This window comes from Pagrus major, chromosome 17, assembly GCF_040436345.1.
Source record: "Pagrus major chromosome 17, Pma_NU_1.0".
NCBI classification, from domain to species: domain Eukaryota; kingdom Metazoa; phylum Chordata; class Actinopteri; order Spariformes; family Sparidae; genus Pagrus; species Pagrus major.
This window is the reverse complement of record NC_133231.1, coordinates 12,770,738-12,792,208: the sequence shown is the minus strand read 5'-3', so window position 1 is coordinate 12,792,208 and position 21,471 is coordinate 12,770,738. Positions and strand designations below refer to the sequence as shown.

The 21,471-nt window shown below is 38.6% G+C and overlaps 1 protein-coding gene across 1 annotated transcript in view; it reads left to right on the top strand.

Moving 5' to 3' along the window:
- cdkal1 (CDK5 regulatory subunit associated protein 1-like 1) overlaps positions 1-21,471 on the top strand; it is a 239,293-nt gene that overhangs the window by 183,134 nt on the left and 34,688 nt on the right. The window contains exon 12 of the mRNA XM_073485828.1: positions 338-400. Coding sequence (XP_073341929.1) covers positions 338-400 — 63 coding nt within the window. The remainder of the gene's footprint in view (positions 1-337; positions 401-21,471) is intronic.

Sequence of the window (21,471 nt, the reverse complement as noted above, 5' to 3'; positions counted from 1 at the left end):
ATCCATTTCTTTACACAGATCTGCACCAAAAGGTAATGGGGTCTATTCTTGGCTGAGACCCATCCTCCATCTAAGTTTCGTGGCAATCTAGTTGTAGTTTAGTCTAGTAGTTTCTGTGTAATCCTGCTGACAAACCAACCAACAAATGGACAAAGATTAAACATCAAATCAGTAACATAAAGCAAGTGACATTTTCCCCATTTTAATCTAAGTATATACTCCATTATCTACAGTTACATCTAAATGACTTGTTTTTGGACTTTTTATCTGTATTATACATGCATCATATAAGTGGCTTTTAAACTTTAAATGTATTTTACATCTTTGTTGTCTACAGAAGAAGCAGAGGACTAAAGAGCTGTCACAACTCTTCCACTCTTATAACCCATACGACCATAAGGTAAGACATATTTCAGTGTTTGTGATTCTTTATACTTCCCCGGTTTAAATATCTGTATCTATCTGCCTGCATAAGTTTTGCCCTTACCGTCTTTTTTCTTTGCAAAACAGTGAACTATTTTATCTGCATATTTCTTAATAGCGAGAGCTAGCCCTGAGTATTAAACCTCATTCACCTCTAGAACAGAAGCCTTCACTTGACATCAAAAGTAGGTGTAGGTCACCATCATCATATTGTCTGTATGGCTATGATGAGTTGGATGTCTCCTCAAGATGGATGCCTCTTGTCAGCAATCTAGTGGATGAGAACAACTCAAGTGTTTGTTCCTGATTACATTGTGAGAGTACGAGTGTGTGTCAGAGAGATTGAATTCTGAGGTCAAAGATAAATCTCCTCAACCATATGTGTATGCCTGTATTCCTATATTTATGTGTATATGAGCTCATACATTATGCGGTTCACATTCTGACAGCAGACTGAACATGCCTCTCTTTAGGCATGCTTATGATGATGAGACCCTTGTGACAACAGTGTGAGTGTGTTTGTTGCTGAGTAGTTCTTATGTAGACATCCTTCTGTGAATGACAACACCATGACAACAGCTGTCAACACATTTTTCATCTGTCATGGAAAAGAAAAATTACATTTTGTCATATTAGACTATGATTAGTCTGTGTACATGGCTACAGCCATCTAGAAATCTCCCGCCTTTGTTTTTATGCTCCGGTCATTTAAATGAATATTTAAAGTAATGTACAAGAAGGCACATGTTGTGAACATGTTGGTGATTGAAGGCTTCCATGCAGGTGTCACACTGTGTCATTTATCAGAGCAAAGTTTTTCTTTTTTTTTGCAGAGTTTATACCTCCAGAGGAGTTTGTGCCTGTGGTGCCGCTGTTATATGTTACATACTAATTAAAAGGATGTAAGAGAGAACACGTTTCCACTGTGGCAGGCATGGCTCTTTGCCTCCCACGCACTGAAACAAACACACACACACACACACACACACACACACACAGGAGCAGTAATAGAAGTACACATGGAATTACACATTCATACAAGTGAGTACAAAAACAGACACCTAACGCAAGCAGGGAATGTGAATTTAGTGACTTTTGAAGAGAATATCTTCATAATACATTAACACGTTTGCATCTAAATTAGATATTAGGTATTCTTCAACATGCCTTCTCCTAAAGTACAATTCTCAGAGGAATTTAGAAACCAACTGTGTGACAGTAGATCATATTGAGCTGGCTGTACCTGAATGTCTCTATCTAACTTTATATTACTGAACACTTTGTTCTTGTGTATCTTGTCAACATGCTGATTCAAGAATGTTTATATTGTTCAAGGAGTTAAATTATACCTCTGCAAAAGTCTTGTAATGTCCCACAAAGCCCCAGAAATACACAAATAAGCAAAAAATTAAGAAATGTCTCTGAAAGCCTTGAACAACACTTCCATAAAGGCACCTAAAACAGAAATTTTGTGATGCGTTGTCGTGGTATGTAAGTTCAGTCTCTTAACTCCTGCAGCAAAATCCACTTCTTCAGTGTCCATCTGTATGTATGTGTGTTATTTGTGAAAATACAGAGCACACAGGGGGTGAGTGTTTCCTTCCCAAAAGATAGATTTTGTGTGAAGTACCACTTTAAAGGGACTGTGTTGTCTTGCCAGATCTGAGAGCTCTTAATTCACTCCGAGCCAGTGTGAAGCTTGAGATCCTCAGGGATGAACCCCCTGTCCATTCCAAAGTTAAGGCTAAATATGAAATATGACCGCAGTCAGAGCCAGAGTCAGACCTTCGGAAATGCCCTTTCCTAGAAGACAGTATTAGAAATCTAGCCATAAAAAACAGTGAATCCATATTTTCTTTTAAATTTAGTATTTGTTTGTATTAGTAATCTAAAGTATTTTTTTCATTTGTATTTGGCTTATAAAATTCTGATTTTTTTCATGCTGTAAAACACATTGTTGCCAACTTTGTTGACAGATAAATTACATATTAAGAGGCAAATAAAAACGCACTGATAACATCAATTACCCTGCTCTGATTTGCCACATTTATTATTGCTACATAATGTCATATGTTTTGAATCCCTGCAAGAGAGCAACATTTAAACTGACTCACTGATAACCTTGCCAAGTTCACTACATATTGTGGATAAAATGTGTCAAAGGTAATCCCATCCCATTATATGCTATCTGATAGCCCTAATACATAAATATTTTTAACATGTCAAGCAAATTTCCTAAATCGTACTTGCAGCCATGTTCCTGTAGGTCTTATTTCTTTTCCATAGATTGTGTAGATGTGCACATAAATCCGCTTGCATTACAAACCCAGATAGCCGTGAGATATGATTTAATGATAATAAATCTAATGTCAAGCATGCTTCCTCTCAGATCAACCACGGTTCTGCCTGTCCTTGCCAATGTCCATACACCGTGGAAACACTGAGGCAAATCAGCTTTTATTAAGCCCATATAGCCGTTAGATAGAAATAAATGAAGTCTGATAATGTCCCCCGTTTTACATTAAATTCCCCTGGGTGTCTGGCCTTTCAGCTTACAGTTTATGTAAGGATATTATGTGTTTACTAACACGTGTGTGTGTGTGTGTGCGCGCGCGTGCGTGTGAGAGAGGGAGAGGGACAGAGACAAAGAGAAAGGGAGAAGCAAGCACTAAATTGTTGTCTATACAACCATTATTGTTAATGTGTATCCTCCTATAGGTATGAAAAGGTCATTAATAAAGACTGAGTCAGGGTGGGGGGCGATGGGTAAGTGAGGCTTTATTGCTCCATAGCTCCCGGCTACCAACCAAATGAAACAATGTTTTTAATTGAACTAATTGTTTTTTGTACCAGGCTTGGTTCTTAATCTCCCGTGGCTAGCTCTGAATCACAAATGTGGAAAATGGCTAGCTAAAACACAAACAAGAATGTGCTGTCAGTGGGCATAAATATTTTCTTTCTTTCTTTCTTTCTTTCTTTCTTTCTTTCTTTCTTTCTTTCTGTCTTTCTTTCTGTCTGTCTGTCTGTCTGTCTGTCTGTCTGTCTGTCTGTCTGTCTGTCTGTCCCTTAAGTTCACTTTCTTTCAGCAGCATTGTACATATTTTCTTGCATGTTCATTTACATATAGACAATTGTACTCATCTGCTACGTGTATGTTTAAGAGACAGAAGTGTGTGTGTTTGTATGTCTGTGTGTGTGCGCGTGTTTGTGATGATTAATGTGAAATATCCTATAGCCAGATGGTGCTGAACAAGGCCCATCCATCAGCAATGAAAAGACCAGTGGGCAGAAAGCTGGCGGAGCACTTTGTCTAGGGCCAGTGCCCCGCAATGGACACACACAGTCACACACACACACACTATACACACATTGACTCTCTGAGGCCTTGACTGTGTAACCCACTAAGCTACATTGGAGCTTTTGTGTTTTGTTTCGGAGTACACGTTCTTGCTTGGTTTTTTTTGCTGCCTGGGTCCCACATGAGCAGTGGTGTCTCACCCTGAAAATACGTCTGGTGTAGTTTTGACATGTGCAGGTCTGCCACTTTTTTTGGTCCCAAGACGGAGTTTAAGGATCAAATAGCTGCATTTTCTACCATTCTAGTACCTGATTTATGTTCATATGAGTTCTTGAGAATAAGCACAAACCTTATTGGTAATCAGTAGCATCCAGTCAGCGTTAAAAGTTAAAAATTATGGTGCCGTTTACCAGCTCTGACACATGAAATCATCTAGTATAGCCATTATTTTCAGCCTTGTTACTGGACGATTGTTATCAATTCATTGAGTGATTTTAAGCTCTCAACTCTATGGTTTTAAGCAATTTTTTCTCTCACCCATAGGCCTTCTGTTTTCTGTGTTGATATTACAAGAAATTACTTGTTTTTATTCATCAGTGAGATTCAGTGAGAGTCAGGGCTTATGCACAGCACTACTGGCATGCTTGTTATGATATTGTTTGTCTGCAGTGACCACAGTTTATTCCCCTGTGCAAATGTGTGAAGTTAGAAAAAGTGTATGAAAACACTACTCACATACAAACCTCCCTCCCTTTGCTGCATCACCATGTCATCTAGTGTAAAGTTTTGCTCCCTAAAGGCTTTACCCTTCCAGGTTGTGGTTGTGAATCTCCCATCATGCTTTAGTCATTCTGAGCAAACTTAACGTGTGTGTGCGAGTGTCCATGCATTCAGCTGTTTCTGGCAGAGCTAATAAAGCCCCTCTCACCCCACACTGTCATAGTCCCCTGAGAACACACACACAGACACATACATACATTCTCCATGCTGTGTTCATAGCCCTGAATGACAGGGGTGACAGTTTTCCCTGCGGCAAGAGAGGAGGGACAAGCTGTCAACATGGCCCGTTGCACCTGCCCAGCCACACAAGAGACACACAGAAAACTGGAAGTTGGAGAATGAGGTGGAGGTGGCTTAATGAAAGGCTGATAATGAAAGACTAACAAGAGAAAGACGGCATTTGCAGAAAAATAAAACACTTAATTACACCCAATAAACTTTCCCCTTTAGCTATTCTGAAATCCCAGTTTGCCTCACAGAAGTTGACATAATTATTTATCATTTGAAGAAAAAGAAAAAAAATGTTAATTAGTCTTACCATTCACTCGCTCCCCAACAGATCACTTTTTTTGTATTTTCCCACATGTTTGCTAAACTAAACAAGTACTATTTCGCTCTCGTCCCTTTTGGCAATTTTAATTACTTTAATATTGTAGAATGAGATTTTTTAAGCTGCTGTTGTTTTGCATTGTTGTGAGAAGTTAACCTCCATCTTTGTTGAATTTGACATTTGCTTGCCACACTTTTTTTTCTCCTGTTCTGTTAATTAACTGACTATTCAGGGCAAGAGAAGGAGGGAGTGGAAGGAGGGGAAATAGAGACAGAAATATTGTTTTTTTCTCTCTTTTTGTCTTATCCATCTGTCTGATTATGTCTGTGAAAGCCATTTTTTTCTCCAGGTTCAGCAGGGCTCTACACTATCTGTAAATGTCTTAAATTATGTAAATTTAGGGCTTTAAAGGTATCTTAAGTCTCCAGTACTGTTAGTTAAGCTCTTTTGTTGCTAACTTACAAAGACAGTTGATTGTGTTTCAGTTATTTTTATACTGATAACTGCAGCTACTGTGCCATATCTAATATGGTAATTATGGCAGACAAAGCAATAAATGAAAATGTGAACACGTCGGTAGTTTTGGAAGTTGATTTGGGATGCATTCTAGATAAAAATGTTGCTGGAAAAAAAAGCACTTCCCTCTGTTGTAACCAGTGTTACTATTTTGCCATGGCTTTGTCTCTTTTACTTCCTTCAGATTCTCTGAGTGTGGTAAATAGTGTGCTTTGTGTTTGCTTGTGTCATATACCCCTTGAAAGGAAATCTAAAAACACATACATTTTATGAGATGCAATATCTCCCAGCTGGAGACTACATTGTAACTTTCAGTAGCTGCTGAGCGGCTGTTGATGCACTTATGTTGATTTAGTAAATGGCATACGGAGAGAATAAGCAGATATAAAACACTCTCACTCACCAGACATAGATCTGTACTTCATAGTGTGAGGGGCACTGCACACACTTATATCTGCCTTGTTCCTGCACATCTCCATCAGTTCTAGACGGTTTGCTAATGATTCCCCATAACCTGTATACTCGAAACACATACATACCATATGTCTGCCCCTGATAATTGTGTTGTCACAATAACTGTCAGTTATCTATTGGTGCTGCACACATAGGCGCCAGGTGGTGTTCAGGGACATAATCGATTTTTCCTTTAAGCCTGCGTAGTGAACACATACCTGCCTCTGTCAGTCTTGTCATCATTTCTCATGCCACACTGAAACCACACTGCATGTGTTTTAAAACACAGCCAGAGATTTGTATAGGCTGCTTTAAAGCGGATGCAGAGAGGTGAGAGAGGGGCACATTGTATTAGACTGAAGCATGGGCTGCAAGCAGCTCAAGGAAAGCCGTGCCACGCATTATATAATAATGATCCAGAGGACTAATTTGTGTGGAAGCAAGAAGATAAACTTGAAGGAAGTCCAAACTTATAACTATAAAGGATTTAAGAGATTTATTATCAATTATTAGAGGCGCAAACTATCGAATCAACCATGCCCTCAATGGCCAGAGACAAAGAAAACAGAGAACAACAAGGAAACACGAGAACAGTAATGATCAGTTATACGATACTCAGCTAAACATAGAGAGAATACCTTAGTAGCTGGTGTCCCTAGACCATAGAGTGAAATGTGTTCAAACTACAGATGAATCGCTGGACAAGAAAATGGAAATGGACTCTGGTAGATTCTGAAGGAGAAGGCAGCCAAACATCCACACAAGATAATCATGAAGTTATGGAACTATCATACCAAAGTCAAGACACTGGGGGCTAAGGTGATATCAAAATCTGAGACCAAATTTGACCTGAGGCCACTTTGTACAGGACCTGTCTGCTAACCCGATGAGAGGTAGCAAGGAATATCTTCCAAAATTCCTGACATTCAGAAAATCCAAAATGATATCGAGACAGGATTTACAATCCTAGGAGGGGACTTAATCATACCCTTGATGAACTTAACCAGCATAGTTTTAAAAAAGGAAGTTTAAATGACCAGATCAAAACTTGTATTTCAACAAAGATACATGGATGTTATTATATTAGTGAAAGAAAGATATTGTAGAATTGACTGTGTCTTTATCCCAAAATCTGCACTCAACAATCTGTTGGGCTCAGAAATTTACAAAGTCCTGATATCAGATCATTTTCTAGTATCTTGTCTTAAAAGAAAGAGAGTGATTAAATATGGAGGATGAATGGAGAAAAATGCAGAGTTTATAAGATACGTTCACTAGAAGCTACATCACTTTATTCCAACAAATATGTTGGGGGAGCAAAAGTACAAATCAACTCCTGAAATACATGAGGATGCTTTGAAGGCATATATTAAAGAAATTATTATTACGTCCTTCTCTGCAAAGTACACTTTTTTCTCTGGTATTTAATTAATAACAGGTCTGATGAGTCTCTGATGAATACTGAGAAGACCTTTGTATGACAAGGCTGATTGACAAAAGAAATAGGTTGATTCCTCTGTGGCTTTAGTTAGGCTTGGATAATAATATCCAAGTGTGCTGGTTAATACTGCTCTTCCTGTTTGATCAAAGGCAACAGAAATGGAACAAATGGAATGAGACCTCTGTATGTGTATTCCACCCACATTGCAATGTTGCTTGCCAAAGACATGGTTTTCTTGTGCTACTGTATAGAAGAGCACTATAACCATGTATACATGCTCTCAATCTGTCAAGGTTACACAACAGGGACTTGCACAACACACACATGTATGGTCCCACAAAAGAAGTACAAACACACATGTGAGCCTACATAATTACTTAGTCCATTTGGCGCCAAACAAACATTTGCCTTTGAAATATTCCCAGGTTCTTTATTTCTTCTAATTTATGCAACACCAAAGCTATAGCTTTGTTCTAGAGACATACAGTACTTACAAACAGTATACAACTCTGCCAAGCATGGCAGATTGTGTTTTTAAGTTTTACATGTTAATGGCTGTTACCAGTAGGATTTCTCTGATCATGTCATCCTTAAAATTGCTCATTAGCTTTACACTCAACAAATTCTGTCTGCACACATTCCCCACTGTTAAAGATATATCTGATATGTGTCAAGGGCTTATATAATGCACAGCCAATAACATGAAACCATTGGGGCAATCCTAATAATCTGACTGCCATTGCTTCTTTTTCGTGAATGTGGATGCTGATGTAGAACCCTGCACACATTTTGCAACAATATATTGCTAAAGACTTTTTATGACAGTCACATCCCTCTCTACTACCACAGAGGGGAAAGTGTGGGACTAACAGTTTCCGAGGAGTTGGCAAGTTTTCTAAATGAATGAGCTGCTATGTTTTATACAATTATTAAGACACAACAAATGCTGATATTTGAGAAAGCAAAACCACCTGAGCAGACTTGCTTTGCTGGTCATAGACCTTCCCATCCAAACCCAAGGAATGTCTAACTCAGGTATACATTGAGTTTTGAAGTGGTTCATTCTTTAATCTTTAAATTGTGTGTTTTGGGGCATTTTCTAATGAGTGAAAACTTGAGCGTTTCTTTACACTGACATGAAAACAGCCATTTGACCTAGTCAGATTAATGGAAGTTGCTCTGAAAACATTAGGGAGCACTCAGCAGACTCATTCTATCTACTTTTCATGGTGCCAAGGTTGTGTTGCCAAAGAGCTTGTTGTTTTTTAGAACAGTTTGAAAAAGGTAATTTACTAAAATTTAATCAGGAAATAGAATTGGGCTGAATAGAATATATTTTTGATAACATCTTAATGCCTCAGTTGGCTTGCTTTGTTGAAACAGTTTTTCTCCTTTAGAATAAAATCTCAGGAAAATATCCCCTCTTTGACGCCCTCTCTCACACTTGCACTCCGTCTTTTTCAAAGTGACAGAGTGTGTGCCATAAAGCCTTGTTGATTGCTATCATTTGTTGGGCCAAAGGCGTCAGTCTGTGTGTTATTCATACACATCAACACGGACAGATTCACACACTCACAGTCAAACACACTCACGCGCACGCAGCAGTAGGCCACAGGAAACCATGGGTTAGCAGCTACCTCATTTTAACAGCATGCTATGTGACTGACATCTGAATGGAGGGGTGGTAGGAGGGAGTGTGTGGGGGGGCAGAGAGAAAGGGACAGAGAAATGAATGAGGAAGGGGTTTTAGGGCCTGTGTGGCTAAATGGTTTCTTAGACAGGAGTGTGAATGCTTCCTGATTCAGTCAATAGGGCTCCAATTTAGCGAGCATCTTTTGGAAAGGTATGTGTGTTTGTGTTTATGTGTGTGTATTTCTTTCAATATATTCTGCAGCTGCTTGGCTGGCTAAATGGATTCTCTCTCGTCTTTAGAATAAATCAACCGTATACCGTATTGGTATGATAAAGTATATCATCTTATGCTTTTCTCCTAATAGGAGGAGTAGGAACAACTGGTAATGGCTGAGGTGTGAAAATAGCTGCAGTTAATTTTCTTTTAATGAACGAAAGGCTTTTTTCATACATTTGACATTCATGAATAATAAGACAGTATATGGAACCAGAAGAGAATAAGACTTTTTTTCTATTTGGCATTTTAGTGCAAAGATAATTTTTTGTTATACTTGTAGAAAGCTATGTCAGTTGCTAGAGCATTTCCCTGTCCTTTGCTAATGTATGTAATGAGGATTTTTATGGTAATAAACTTTTTATGTCGATTTAAAAAAGGTATTTGTTATTTTCTGTTGGGCCTGTGAACACATACCTAGGCCAGATGGAACTTTCACAACTTTATCAATACTGATTATTACTTCAGGGTACAATTCCTGCCAGTCCCCCAGTTGACTGGGCCGTAAACAGCGAGTCGTCATTAATGAGGGCCATTCTGGAGGGGATGGAGTTTCAGTTCAACATCACAGCTCAGCATCATCACAGCTAATTATATTGAATTTGCGTGCTGTGTGTCTCTATATATTTGTCTTTTGCAAGTACAGTATGTAAGTGTTTGCTTGATGGTGGGAGTTGTTCCAATTTCTTGTCTATCATCGAACCTGACTGTGTGTGAGCATGCAAATGAAGGAATATGTGTTTTTATGTATGCATGTATGCAGGCTTATCAGCACTAGTAATTGTTTGTCTGTGGCTGATTGCTTAACGTAGCCTGTCATTAGAAATATTTGAAACCTGATTCAACAAAGCTTGCTACAATCTATATGGAAATTTAGATGCGTGGTTTCAGGCTACAAGCTAAAACCATGATTTGACTTTTCCTTCTTTCCTCCTGCCATCCTTCCTTACTCTCATGCTGTTTAGGGATCAAATCTTCATCTAGATTTCATTCCATGTTCAGTCCAGACAGCCCAACCCTGCTAACTTAAACAGGGATTGCTCTCAGACAAAGACACGAGAGGGGGGGGGGGTGATCTAGGTACAGGAAAGAGTTATTTAGTGTGTGAATGTTATTTATGTTTCTAGAATGGCCATTGCATTCCCCCTTCCCATTTAAATCTCAGCTTATCACAGTATCACACATTCACAGTTGCGCATACTTTGTCAAGACAGAGGTCGAACTCAGCCAATCTCTGTGGGATTAATTCACCTTGTAGTGATAGATGTAAACTACACAGGTTCCTTTGTTAGCTACTTTAGCTTCTCATTTAACAATGTGTGGAGAGCTTATCGTCCATTGTAAATTACATGTTAACACTGTTTGAAATCTTGCATTTGCTCATTGATTTTACTTGGTAGTTGCGGAGCTCTTATCTTGAGCAATGTATGTTTACAGGTTATCCACTTGTCCAAAGGAAATCCTCAATTATTTTATCAATTACTTCAACTGGAGGCCTTAGTGGTATTAAAATTAAGGGACCATAGTACAATACGCTAAATTTGTGCTTTTTTTCCATTTTGTTTTACCTTTACCTTGAACACTTTTGAAGCTTATTTCAATGATGTTCTTCTATTGTTCCATTTATGACTTATTGACTTACTTTTCAGGAGAAGATGAATGAGTCATTTTTGTTGTTAGATCCTTCTTACAATCAGTCCCAGTTAGCATTTAATACACTGAATACAAGTTTGGCTCTTGACTTACCCAGTGTGTTTGTCAGTAGGGACGTGATTTCTTTCTCTTTTCCTGAAATGTGTCCTTTTAACAGATGATCTTTCTTCAATGCCACTGACATTACCTGAGTCGTTATACCCTGCACTGTCGTTCTGCCTGAGATAAAGAGGTTTAGTGTCAGAGTTTGGTAGACCCATCTATCTCTTTATCTGTGTGGAAACCACCAGAGGCTAATAACACCAGTCTAGCTTTTCACTCCTCATCTGCCTTCTATCCGTTCACTAAGCAATCACTAACTAACTACACCTGCTCTTGCACACGCACACAAACAGGAGCTCAGGAAGAATCACATAGTGACTCTGGGCATGATGTGTGTTTACATTAGGATTTTGTGTTTACGTACCAGTTTGAAATTTGGAGGCAGTTATAAATGTATTAGAGATGTGTATCTGGAGTTACTTTTTGTTTCTGCCTATTGATTCCTGAAAAAAATAGGATTGTGCATCATTGTTTTTGCTTATAACCAAAAGAATGATCATTTATGACAAATGAGTGCTAGCGGCAGCGCAATTTATTTGTACTTTTATTACTGGGAACAGGCTTCAATAATGTCAATAAGCAGGATCTAAATCACAACTGCTAAAATCTCTTTACAGGACTAGACAAAAGGAAAAAAACAACAACAAAAAAACAATAGTGAAAACAACTGACCAGCTGTTAGTAAACATGAGGTTTATGATATGAACTTGTTATTTGATTTACTGCCTTAAGGTAACTACTTCTGGTCTCTTGTGTGCATGAACACATAGTGCATGACTTAGAGAACAGTGACTTTACACTCAGAACACACACATGTTTTAGGAGAAAAAAACACATATACATGTGTCTGTGCGCACACACTGCACACGTGGCCCTGTAAATAAATTGCGTGTATAGGCCCAAATGTGGGATCACTACTGTAAAGGCTTTATTCTCATTATAGCTGAGTTACAGAAACTGGGGCACAGCAGGGGAGGAAAGTGATACATTAACTGACTGCAGGCATTGTGTGTGTGTTTGTGTGTGTGTGTCTGTAAAGACAAAAGAATTTTGAGTTTAAATGAAGGCAGTAAAAAATAGTGTGTTTTTGGCCTTGTTATGTTCTTTGTATGTGTTTGTGTGACAAGCATTATTCCCAAGTTGTCACATTATGACATCTCTGAGAAAAATAAAGTTTTTCTTTTATTCCATAAATAGTTAGCAGAATTTTCTCTTTTCTGAGCATCTTCAATCGTTGTTTTCAGCCCTTTGCTGGATGTATGATGGGAAGGATTGATTTGTACGCTAAAGGCTAATGTCATTGTACTGCTTGTGTATGTAGGAGGCAGAGCGGAGGTTGCGGCTATAGTTTGCTTAATCTGGAAAGAACTGTAATTGGTCTGTTTCAGAGTCTCCCCTGTGCTCCCACAACCTCTTCAGCAGTACTACAGACCATTCTCTGTTCTGATATGTTCTTTTTTATCAGTCATCATACAAATGTGTTTCTTAAATGCTCTCAGATCAGTTTCAAGTTTCAGAGGCTTTGACATAAAGATGTGAGATGAGATTCCTAAAATAGAGAAAGTAAGCTACTTCTCAAAAACAAACAAAGCATCACTTCCAGACATGTTTTAATGGTCTAGATGCACCGACAGCAACACCACTGCAGAACTATAAATCTGCTGTTGACATCTAATCAATAATCCAGCTTCATGTGTACACAATAACATTTAGGCGCAAACATAAAACTGCAGTCAACCATGCTGAAGCCTGAAATGAAAAAATGGCATTTCTGTTGAAAATCAATCAGATATTTGTTGTTTAGTAGGAACTGATTATGATTGTTATAACTGCAATAACCGTATATTATTAATAATTTTTGACAATGACTATTATTTCCCTGTGTTACTTTTGTTTTTACTTTCAGCATGACTTTTTCCATGATTTAAAATTCAAAGCAGTGGTCGGTTGATGGTCTCTAGACTCATATTGATATAAATTGTCAGAATTTAAGTGAGAAATGTACTGCTTTTGTGTAAGATGGCAGGGAAATCCCAGCCCTATATACAAAACTTGCAGAATCAGGATATTTTGAAATACTTACTCTTGTTTTCTGTACAAGGACATCTGCTGTTTTGTTAATTTCATTTTGCTACTGTAGCACTGCTTTAAGAGTGACATGAACAGACACCATTACTCATTGCTCTCTCAAAACACCCTGGACAGATTTGGTGAATAAAAAAGAAAGTCACTGAAAGATAAAGAGGAAAATAACAGCTAGAGCTTCCACATAATAGAAGGAGAAAGCAAGACAAAGGAACAAAAACAAGCACCTCAGGAAAATAAGAATGAGCTGAATATTTATGAAATCGAACAGGAAAAAATAAAACAAAGAGCCTTTTCAAATTTGACACCTATTCACATCCTTGGCCCTCATTTTCATTTTTCTTCATAATCTTCAATGGAGTCATCTCTCAATGTGTTGCGTATAGATTAGTGTGTTTGCTTGTTGTGTTGAAGGCCTGTTAATTGGCTGTTTGGGGCTAATAAATAGCTGTAATTAACAGGCATCGTTAGGTGAGGCAGGGATGGGAAAGCTGTGGCAAACCAGCTGCAGGAAAACAATTAACTACAATGTGTAAACATTCACCTGGAACTTTTGTTCAGTGGGACATTTAGATTAGCAAAGTAGTAGGTAAGTCTTATTGGGACCAATAGGGGTTTCTTGTTGAAAGTAACCCTGTCTGCTTGTAAGACATTCCTTATGATGGCACCAAAGGCCTTACATTTGAAATATAAACTCTTAAGGTTTATGATGCTGGATTTCCAGTAAATGCTGACCTTTTCCCCAATTAACTGTCAGTTCTTAAAGGGAAATTCCAGTATTTTTAAAACTGGGCCCTATATTTACATGTTTTTGTGTATAAATGATTCACCACACAACATAATCCTTTTGGGCAACTCCGACCATCATGTTGCACCTAGTAAAAGTTCTGGCTGAGGTTGTTATTGTAAGTGTCTGAAAACTTTACTGAAACGAGTCCTACAGAGATAGAGATTGTGAAAAGAAACAAAAGACGCTTTTGGAGTTTACCTAGAAGAACAGCCAGCAAGAATTTATTTCCAAAGCCATGGCTGACTGTTTAACTGATTTTGACAATCTAGATGAGGCATCAACTGTAACAACGGCGAGACTTCTTCTTAAACGACAGTTGGTCAGAATTGTCCCAATGGATAACGTTGCAGTCTTTGTAGCCATATTGCAGCTGCCGGCTGAGGCGATCAAATTGTTTATATCTCTTTATAACATAACCTCACAGTTATGGTGTAGCATTTCATCACTGTATAGTGTTAAATACTCAATACAGCTTGTGTTAAAGATAAAAGGACAGTGTGTTACAATAACACATGCTGTGATGAAAAGGGATATATATGTTGTATGAAGCAGATGGACCTATCAATCTAAAGAGCATTCAAATCTTCTCGAGGATGTTGAACTCTGCTGTACCCCAGTGAATGCTACCAAGGGCCCTGGTGCTTTTTTCTTCTTTCACAGTGTCTCTCATCCCGTCGTCTTACATTTCTTCTTCTCACCTTCAGAAGTCTGTACGTTTTCAGGGATTAGATGAAAAGACAGTGTCTGCTGTCTCGACTTATTGAAAAGCTGGACTCGCGCTCTCTACTTCTGTCTCCCATCTTTATCGCTCTGCTATTTCTTGTTGCATCTTGTCCTCACTTTGTTCATCTCTTTCTTCTTCCTTGCTTTTTCTTTTTTGCCCATCACTGCTGCTCGTCTCTGTGTGAGTGTTGATATATGTGAGCCCGTACTTGTTGAAGCAAGTTGTAGTTGTTTGAAGTCCTGCCAGTGAAAAAGTGGACTTTAAACAGCAAAAAAGAATGAGGGATTTCTCTGTCTATTGACTACAGCAGCTTGTTTTTTTCATCCATGGGTGATTAAAAAAGTAAATAAGAAGGTGAATGGGTGCAGGTGAGGCTTAAACATTTGCTTCATTTGGTGGGCTCTCATGCACACTACTCGTGCTGTTATAACCAGAGTAAGGCAATTATCTGAGTGTTGTCATTTTATTGCAATAAATAACTAGCAAAACATAGAAATCATACAGTAGCTTAAATAGTGGTGGTGGAGGGTTGAAATTTACCATCACATTTATTGTGTGACATTAATGAGGTATCTGTTGTAGGTTCTTCCTTCCTGTGGGTATTAAATATGAATACTGTAATCTAATTAATACTTTAATGAAGTTATTCAACCCTTCGCCTCTTTTTGGCTTGATCTCTTTGCTCCCTGATCTCATGATTTAACTATAACTGTGTGTGTTTGACTGTGCCTGTATTCTTTATCGGCAAAGGAATTTACCCTTCAAATTATTATTTTTCTCAATACTGACTGAATGTTGTAGTCCACACTGTTATTTGTAGTGCATATAGAGCATCAACTCAGGGGCTGGATATAACAGCAGTCAGTTAACCCAAACTGTGAATCTCTGTACTTTGACCAATGGGAATTATTGCTCATGAACATTAGCTTGTTAAAAAATAAAAAAAAGTAGAGAATCTGCATTTAAATTATTGGCTAAACTTTCCAAAACTTCACTGGTCACTTCACTGGGGAAAAGCAACCTGTCCCCGTCTGTAAATGAACGAATTTCGACCAGGACTGTAGTGTCTTCACTCAACATTTCCCTCCCTTAGGTTACTCTCGTTACCTAATTAGCATAATCATTTAACATACATTTACATAATTTGCATAAATCAACTATCAGAAGCGTAGCAGACCCACGCACCCATTTTAAATTAAAATGACCTGGACTTTTCTCTTTGTCTCTTTCTCCCTTTCTCTTTGGTCGGTTTTCTATCATCTGTCTCTATCAGTCACATGTATCTCTGTCATATTGCTGAAATAAGTCCGGCTTTGAAAAGGAGGAGCAGTACCCTGAGGGCTTGTCAGACAACTTGATGACATGATGCTTCTGCTGAAAGAAAGCAGGGAGGATCAAATACTTAATGGCCACCTGTGTGTGTGTGTGTGTGTGTGTGGGTGGGTGTGGGTGTGGGGGTGTTTCTTAAACTTACTCTCTTATTTGAAGTTGTTTCAAGTGATGGTTTGAATTTTATAGTTCCATTCCATTCATGTATTGAACTCTTTATGTAAATTCACAGTGTGCTTGGAAACTAGATCTAAAATTTGGAGTAACAGCAGGAGAAAAAGAAAAAGGAAAATAGTTGAACTGAAAGTTTTTTTTTGTTTTGTTTTTTTACTGTTGCAGAGAACTCACCATCTTTTTCCAGAGCAACCTTTGCATTTACATTAAGTAATAGTTAGTGTGGCCAACTTTGTAAATCAGGCATTATGTCAAGAAATATATTATGTCAAATAATATAGCCTCTGTGGTGAAGATTTTCAAGGAACTTAATTAAAGGTAAATGTGCTCCTTGGTGAAATCAAAGGTATCACTATATTGACATGAATAAAGTAATTCCCAGTGAGAAACATGCTGCCTTCACTCAAAGATTATTTTGACAGAGGACTGAGCTTCACCATATGGTGCAACAACAATCCCCTGAAGCTCAATATCAGCAAAAGGTTTTGTTCCAAATTTTAAGAAATTCCCTCCAGGTGTTCATGAGAAATCACATTCACATGAATTGGACGGATCTAATTCAATGTGACCTTGACCTTTGACCTTTGGCCACCAAAATGTGGAGTCCAAGTGAACTTTTGTACCAGATTTTCCCAAATTACCTGAAGGCATTCCTGAGTTATTGTGCTCACAAGAATGGAATGAACGGATGGATGGACGAACGAATATACTCTGCAGATGCATTGCACATTGCACATATATTCAGCAGCAATAGTAGAGGAGCAGAGGGAGGCGTAGAAAAATAATTGGTAAGTGAATAAATAATTAGACAACTATTAAAAGAAAGAAGGAAAAAAAAGTCAGATGAAGATTTTCCTTTCAGAAGGCTCAAGCCGGGTAACACAGTAACAGACACATACATACAGTATTTTATGTGCTTTCTTGTGTTGACAAGATTTCTCAAACCTACAATCCCATGGGTCATGGTGGCTCCTTGTAGTGCTCCAGTGGCCTCTTCTTAACCCAACCTGTGAGTGTTGCAGCTGAAACATTGCTGAATCTGCTTGGATGCTGGTGATTCCCATGGCATTTGGCCTCAATTCCCATACATAATTTGCTTTTATTTATACATACACTATCTGTTTAGCTTAAACATTTCTGTGTGTGTGTGTGTGTGTGCGTGTGTGCTTGTGCTTGTCTTTCCTTTCTCTTTCATAGACCTTATACCTCCTCAGAGATTTAATGACTCATTTATCAAGAGGTCCAGAATGATGTAAAATAAAGGGGCGGAAGATAAGCAGAGACTAAAGTTCATGTTGGAGGCAGGCCTGTGTGAAAGACCTTCATAGATAGAGAATAACAAAAGATAAAAACGAAAGGGAGAAGAGACAGAAATAGAGAGAGAAGCAGACCAGTTCCAGTCATCTTCTCGCATGCAGAAGTGATGTGCTGCCTTGAGCACAATCTTTTCCAGGAACTCCAGCATAAACAAATTAAGTCAAAGTATCCCTACAGCTCTTTGTGTGTGTGTGTATCTAGAGATGCATGTGCATCTTTTCGCATGGGTTCTTGAATCTGTGTATTTTCAACCTCTTTATGTTTTGGGTTGTGTGCGTGAGTCAGTGTGTGTATATGTGGTGTCTGTATCACTGAGTGTGTGGTTGATGTGCGTATAACACAAAGGCATGCCTTTTCATGCGTATGTGTGTGAGTATTTAGTGCGTTCTGACTGCCGTACTCTGAGGCGGTGTGTGTACAAGTCACTGCAAGGCCATGTTGTAATCACAATGTTTGGAGAGTGTTTTTTCATCACGACAACACATGTAGTGACAAAAAGTCCTAAAGCTAAAGTACAGCTAAGACACAGCCAGTGCATTTAATTTCCCATCGGCAACAACAGTATAGACAATAGGATAACTCTGTGTCCTCTGATAAGTGTGTAACCTTATACACATCTGGCACAAGCTATATGACAATTCAGGGAAATATTGAGGGCACAGGCTGGTTATGTACCCACTGTGGGGTAATATGTCAGTTGTGTTTGGCTTATATTATTTAGTGGATAATGTGACTGAAGTTTGGTCTTTGTGGAGTCAATAGCTTTGCTTGTGGGCTTCTGTTAAGCCCAGTTTGTTTATCCAATGTAGCGCATATAAAATGTGAATAACCTTAGTTTCCTAGGAGTACATTGGTAACTGGTGCTTGAGGCTTTTGCTGAGGATGTGTGGCTCATTTCTTTAATGTATCATATATGAAGGCGTAGCCATGTTACTGCATTATTGCTGAACTGCTCCTGCACTTTTGGCCCACTTTTGTTTACTTTTAGTACACTGTTGCACTTATGCACTCTATGTGTACAGTATGCTATTTATAGTGATATACCTGGCCGTGTCTGTACAACTTATATATAAATTGTTTACTACATCCATACAATGAAGTAAGTGTTTCTGATTTTTTGTAATCTTCCGCTTTCTGCTTGCATTATGTTTTTTTTTTTTACTGATAGAACATTTTCCCAACATACTGTGGAAAATGTCTGTGTTTACAAGTTGTTTAAAATTGTTCTATATGTAAGCCATATGTTTATTTTTATTCATTTATTTTTAGCCCCTTGGCCCAAATCACTGCCTATACTAAAATTGTACCTGATAGGCCTCATGCAGCTGTACTATAATGCATTGCAAGTGCTCGTTCATGTTTCTCATTGTTTGTTTTCAGGCCTTAGAACAAGTCAAAAGTCATTCAGAGGTTGCACTAGCCTGCTTGAAAATGATGTGATTTGATAGCTTTTTTCATGAGTAAATAACACTTTTTAAAGTGTTGCGTAGGATGCCTCAGGCCCTATTGAGGACACAAGTTGTTTATGTATCTAATGTACCATATATGAATGAATAACCTTTGCCAGCAAATATAGATCGAATTGATTACTGTGTGGGGGACTTGGAGAGGACATTTGCTGGTTAATTAATCTAATGTAGCATGGAGTCATTTTCACTTGCACTGACCTGTTTATGGGTAAATGCCTGTTGACATTAGAGCATGACAGTGTGTGCCCATTAGCAGACAAGTATATGGAGTTGGCAAAACTGCCCTAGGCTTTTATTGGGTACATACAGTAGGCTTGTTTATATATCAAGTTCACCACAGGCGAATATGCACAGTGATATGTTTTTTATCCAGTGCTTATTAACAGATGCGAGTAGAGGCAAACATGTATTTGTTCAGACAAACAAGGTCACAACGACAGCTTCTCAAGGCATTAAAAGGTCATTGATATTGTTTTAAGCTATATATGCAGTGAGGTCAGTCATGCACACAGGGTTCCATATATATTTTGGAGAGAAATTTAATGACAAGTTGTACGCATTTACTTTCTCTGCATGTCTGGCTAACGACTGCTCGAATATAGCTTGCCAACAGCGATATTCACCCTTCCTCATGTCCTGGTGTGACTATGAAGCCCCTGAAAGGTCACAGTGGATTTTTCTTCCTGAAATTCTTTTACTTTTTGCTATGAATTTTTTGTTACCTTGCAATATGTTTTAAATGTCCTCCAATCCATACAGGAATAGGCTAAAAAGTATCATTACATACATTAGTGTTACATTAGTGTTTTTTGGAGTAGCGTCACCCTCAGCTGTGGCTGGCTCAGGCTGGCTTTCAAAAAACGGCTATCCCTACCTACAGAAACACTAGTGTGATTGTGTGTTTTTTGTTTTTACAAATAATTTGCAATAATTTGTCTGTGTATTGGTGTGTTTATGCTAAATAACGATTTTTTGGTTTTTTATACGTTTGTTGTACACCTGTAAAGTGTGTGTGCATGTGTGTGTGCTTGTGGATTTGTGTTATTGAGTACAGTAGCTCCAAGCGTCTGCTCTGTACAAATTAGCCAAGCCCCCGTGCCAAACATAGAGGTGCTTGTGTGTGTGTGTGTGTGTGTGTGTTTGTCAGAGGTGATGAATATAGAGGGTCTAATTTTGGATGAACGTTCAAATCCTGCTCAAGCCCCAGCCGGGTGGCTTGTGACACACATGGACACACAGACACAGACACACACACACACACCAAACTGGCCATTTGATAGCCCTGCCACTCAGCCATATGCCACCCAAGGGCCTGGCATCTGCTGCAACACAAACACACAGTAACCAGAGACACACACTGAAGTAATCACTTTTTCTGTGTTGCACACAAATACATTTGCATTCATGCACACACTCAGAAAATACATAACCTCTATGAAGCACTCTCTCTACACTTGCCATTGGAAAAGCTCATTCACAGTATTTAAATGGCAGAATGGCAGACAGCACACGTATAGGCCTTGCATATTGGTCCCTGTATCCTTGTTTATTTAAACAGTAGATAGTTTACTGTATGCCAAATCAGCTTGAAAACACATATATCCAGGAGGGAAATGCACATCAAGTCAACCAGCACAGAGATACACACATTTATGAGCACATGCAGAGTCACATTCATAATTGTGTACACACACAAAAGCTGGTATAATGCATATTCAAATGAAGTTGAAGCCATTTAGATCGGCCTCTCATTTGCATTTGTGCCATTAGCCCACAGTCAGAGCTAGCTCGGCCTGCCAACCGCCTCCTGCATTTGGTGTGCTTTGTGTCTGTGCTGGAAATTCACACTCATTCATTGACTGCTTTTTTCACATTCGTATGTTTGTGTCATGGTCATAAATACTGCAGCATATTGATTCTTTCAAAAAAGTATCACTACATACACCAGCCCCTTAAGTTATTTTCAACTGCTATTAGTCCACACATCCCAGTGTCCATTAAAAGACTGAGTTCACAGTAACGCTTTTGCTATAACCATTAATAGACACATTGCAACATACTAAGCGTACTTGTTGGAAGTGGTTAAATAGCAGCAGTAAGCAAGATTGCCATTGTGAGTGTATCCTGTGTTTTAGCTACATGTGGGCTACATGCTTTTGCTCTTGGATGAGTGCTGAGGGATTGTGCTTTTTGTATATCTGTCTACTTCTGATGACTGTTGGTTTGAATGGCACAGCTGTGCACTAGCAGGCTAGCCTCTTAAAGCTGTGTCTGATTACTACCTGCTCCCTTTAATTAATGTTTATTATTTCTGAGTGTGTATGTGTGTGCGTGTGTGTGTGTGTGTGTGTGTGTGTGTGTGTGTGTGCGTGTGCTCTCGGAATCAATTCAACCTGATCACCCCCATAAATCAATCAACACCATTGAAGTGCTAATATTGCCCCATTTGTGAGCCATTTGT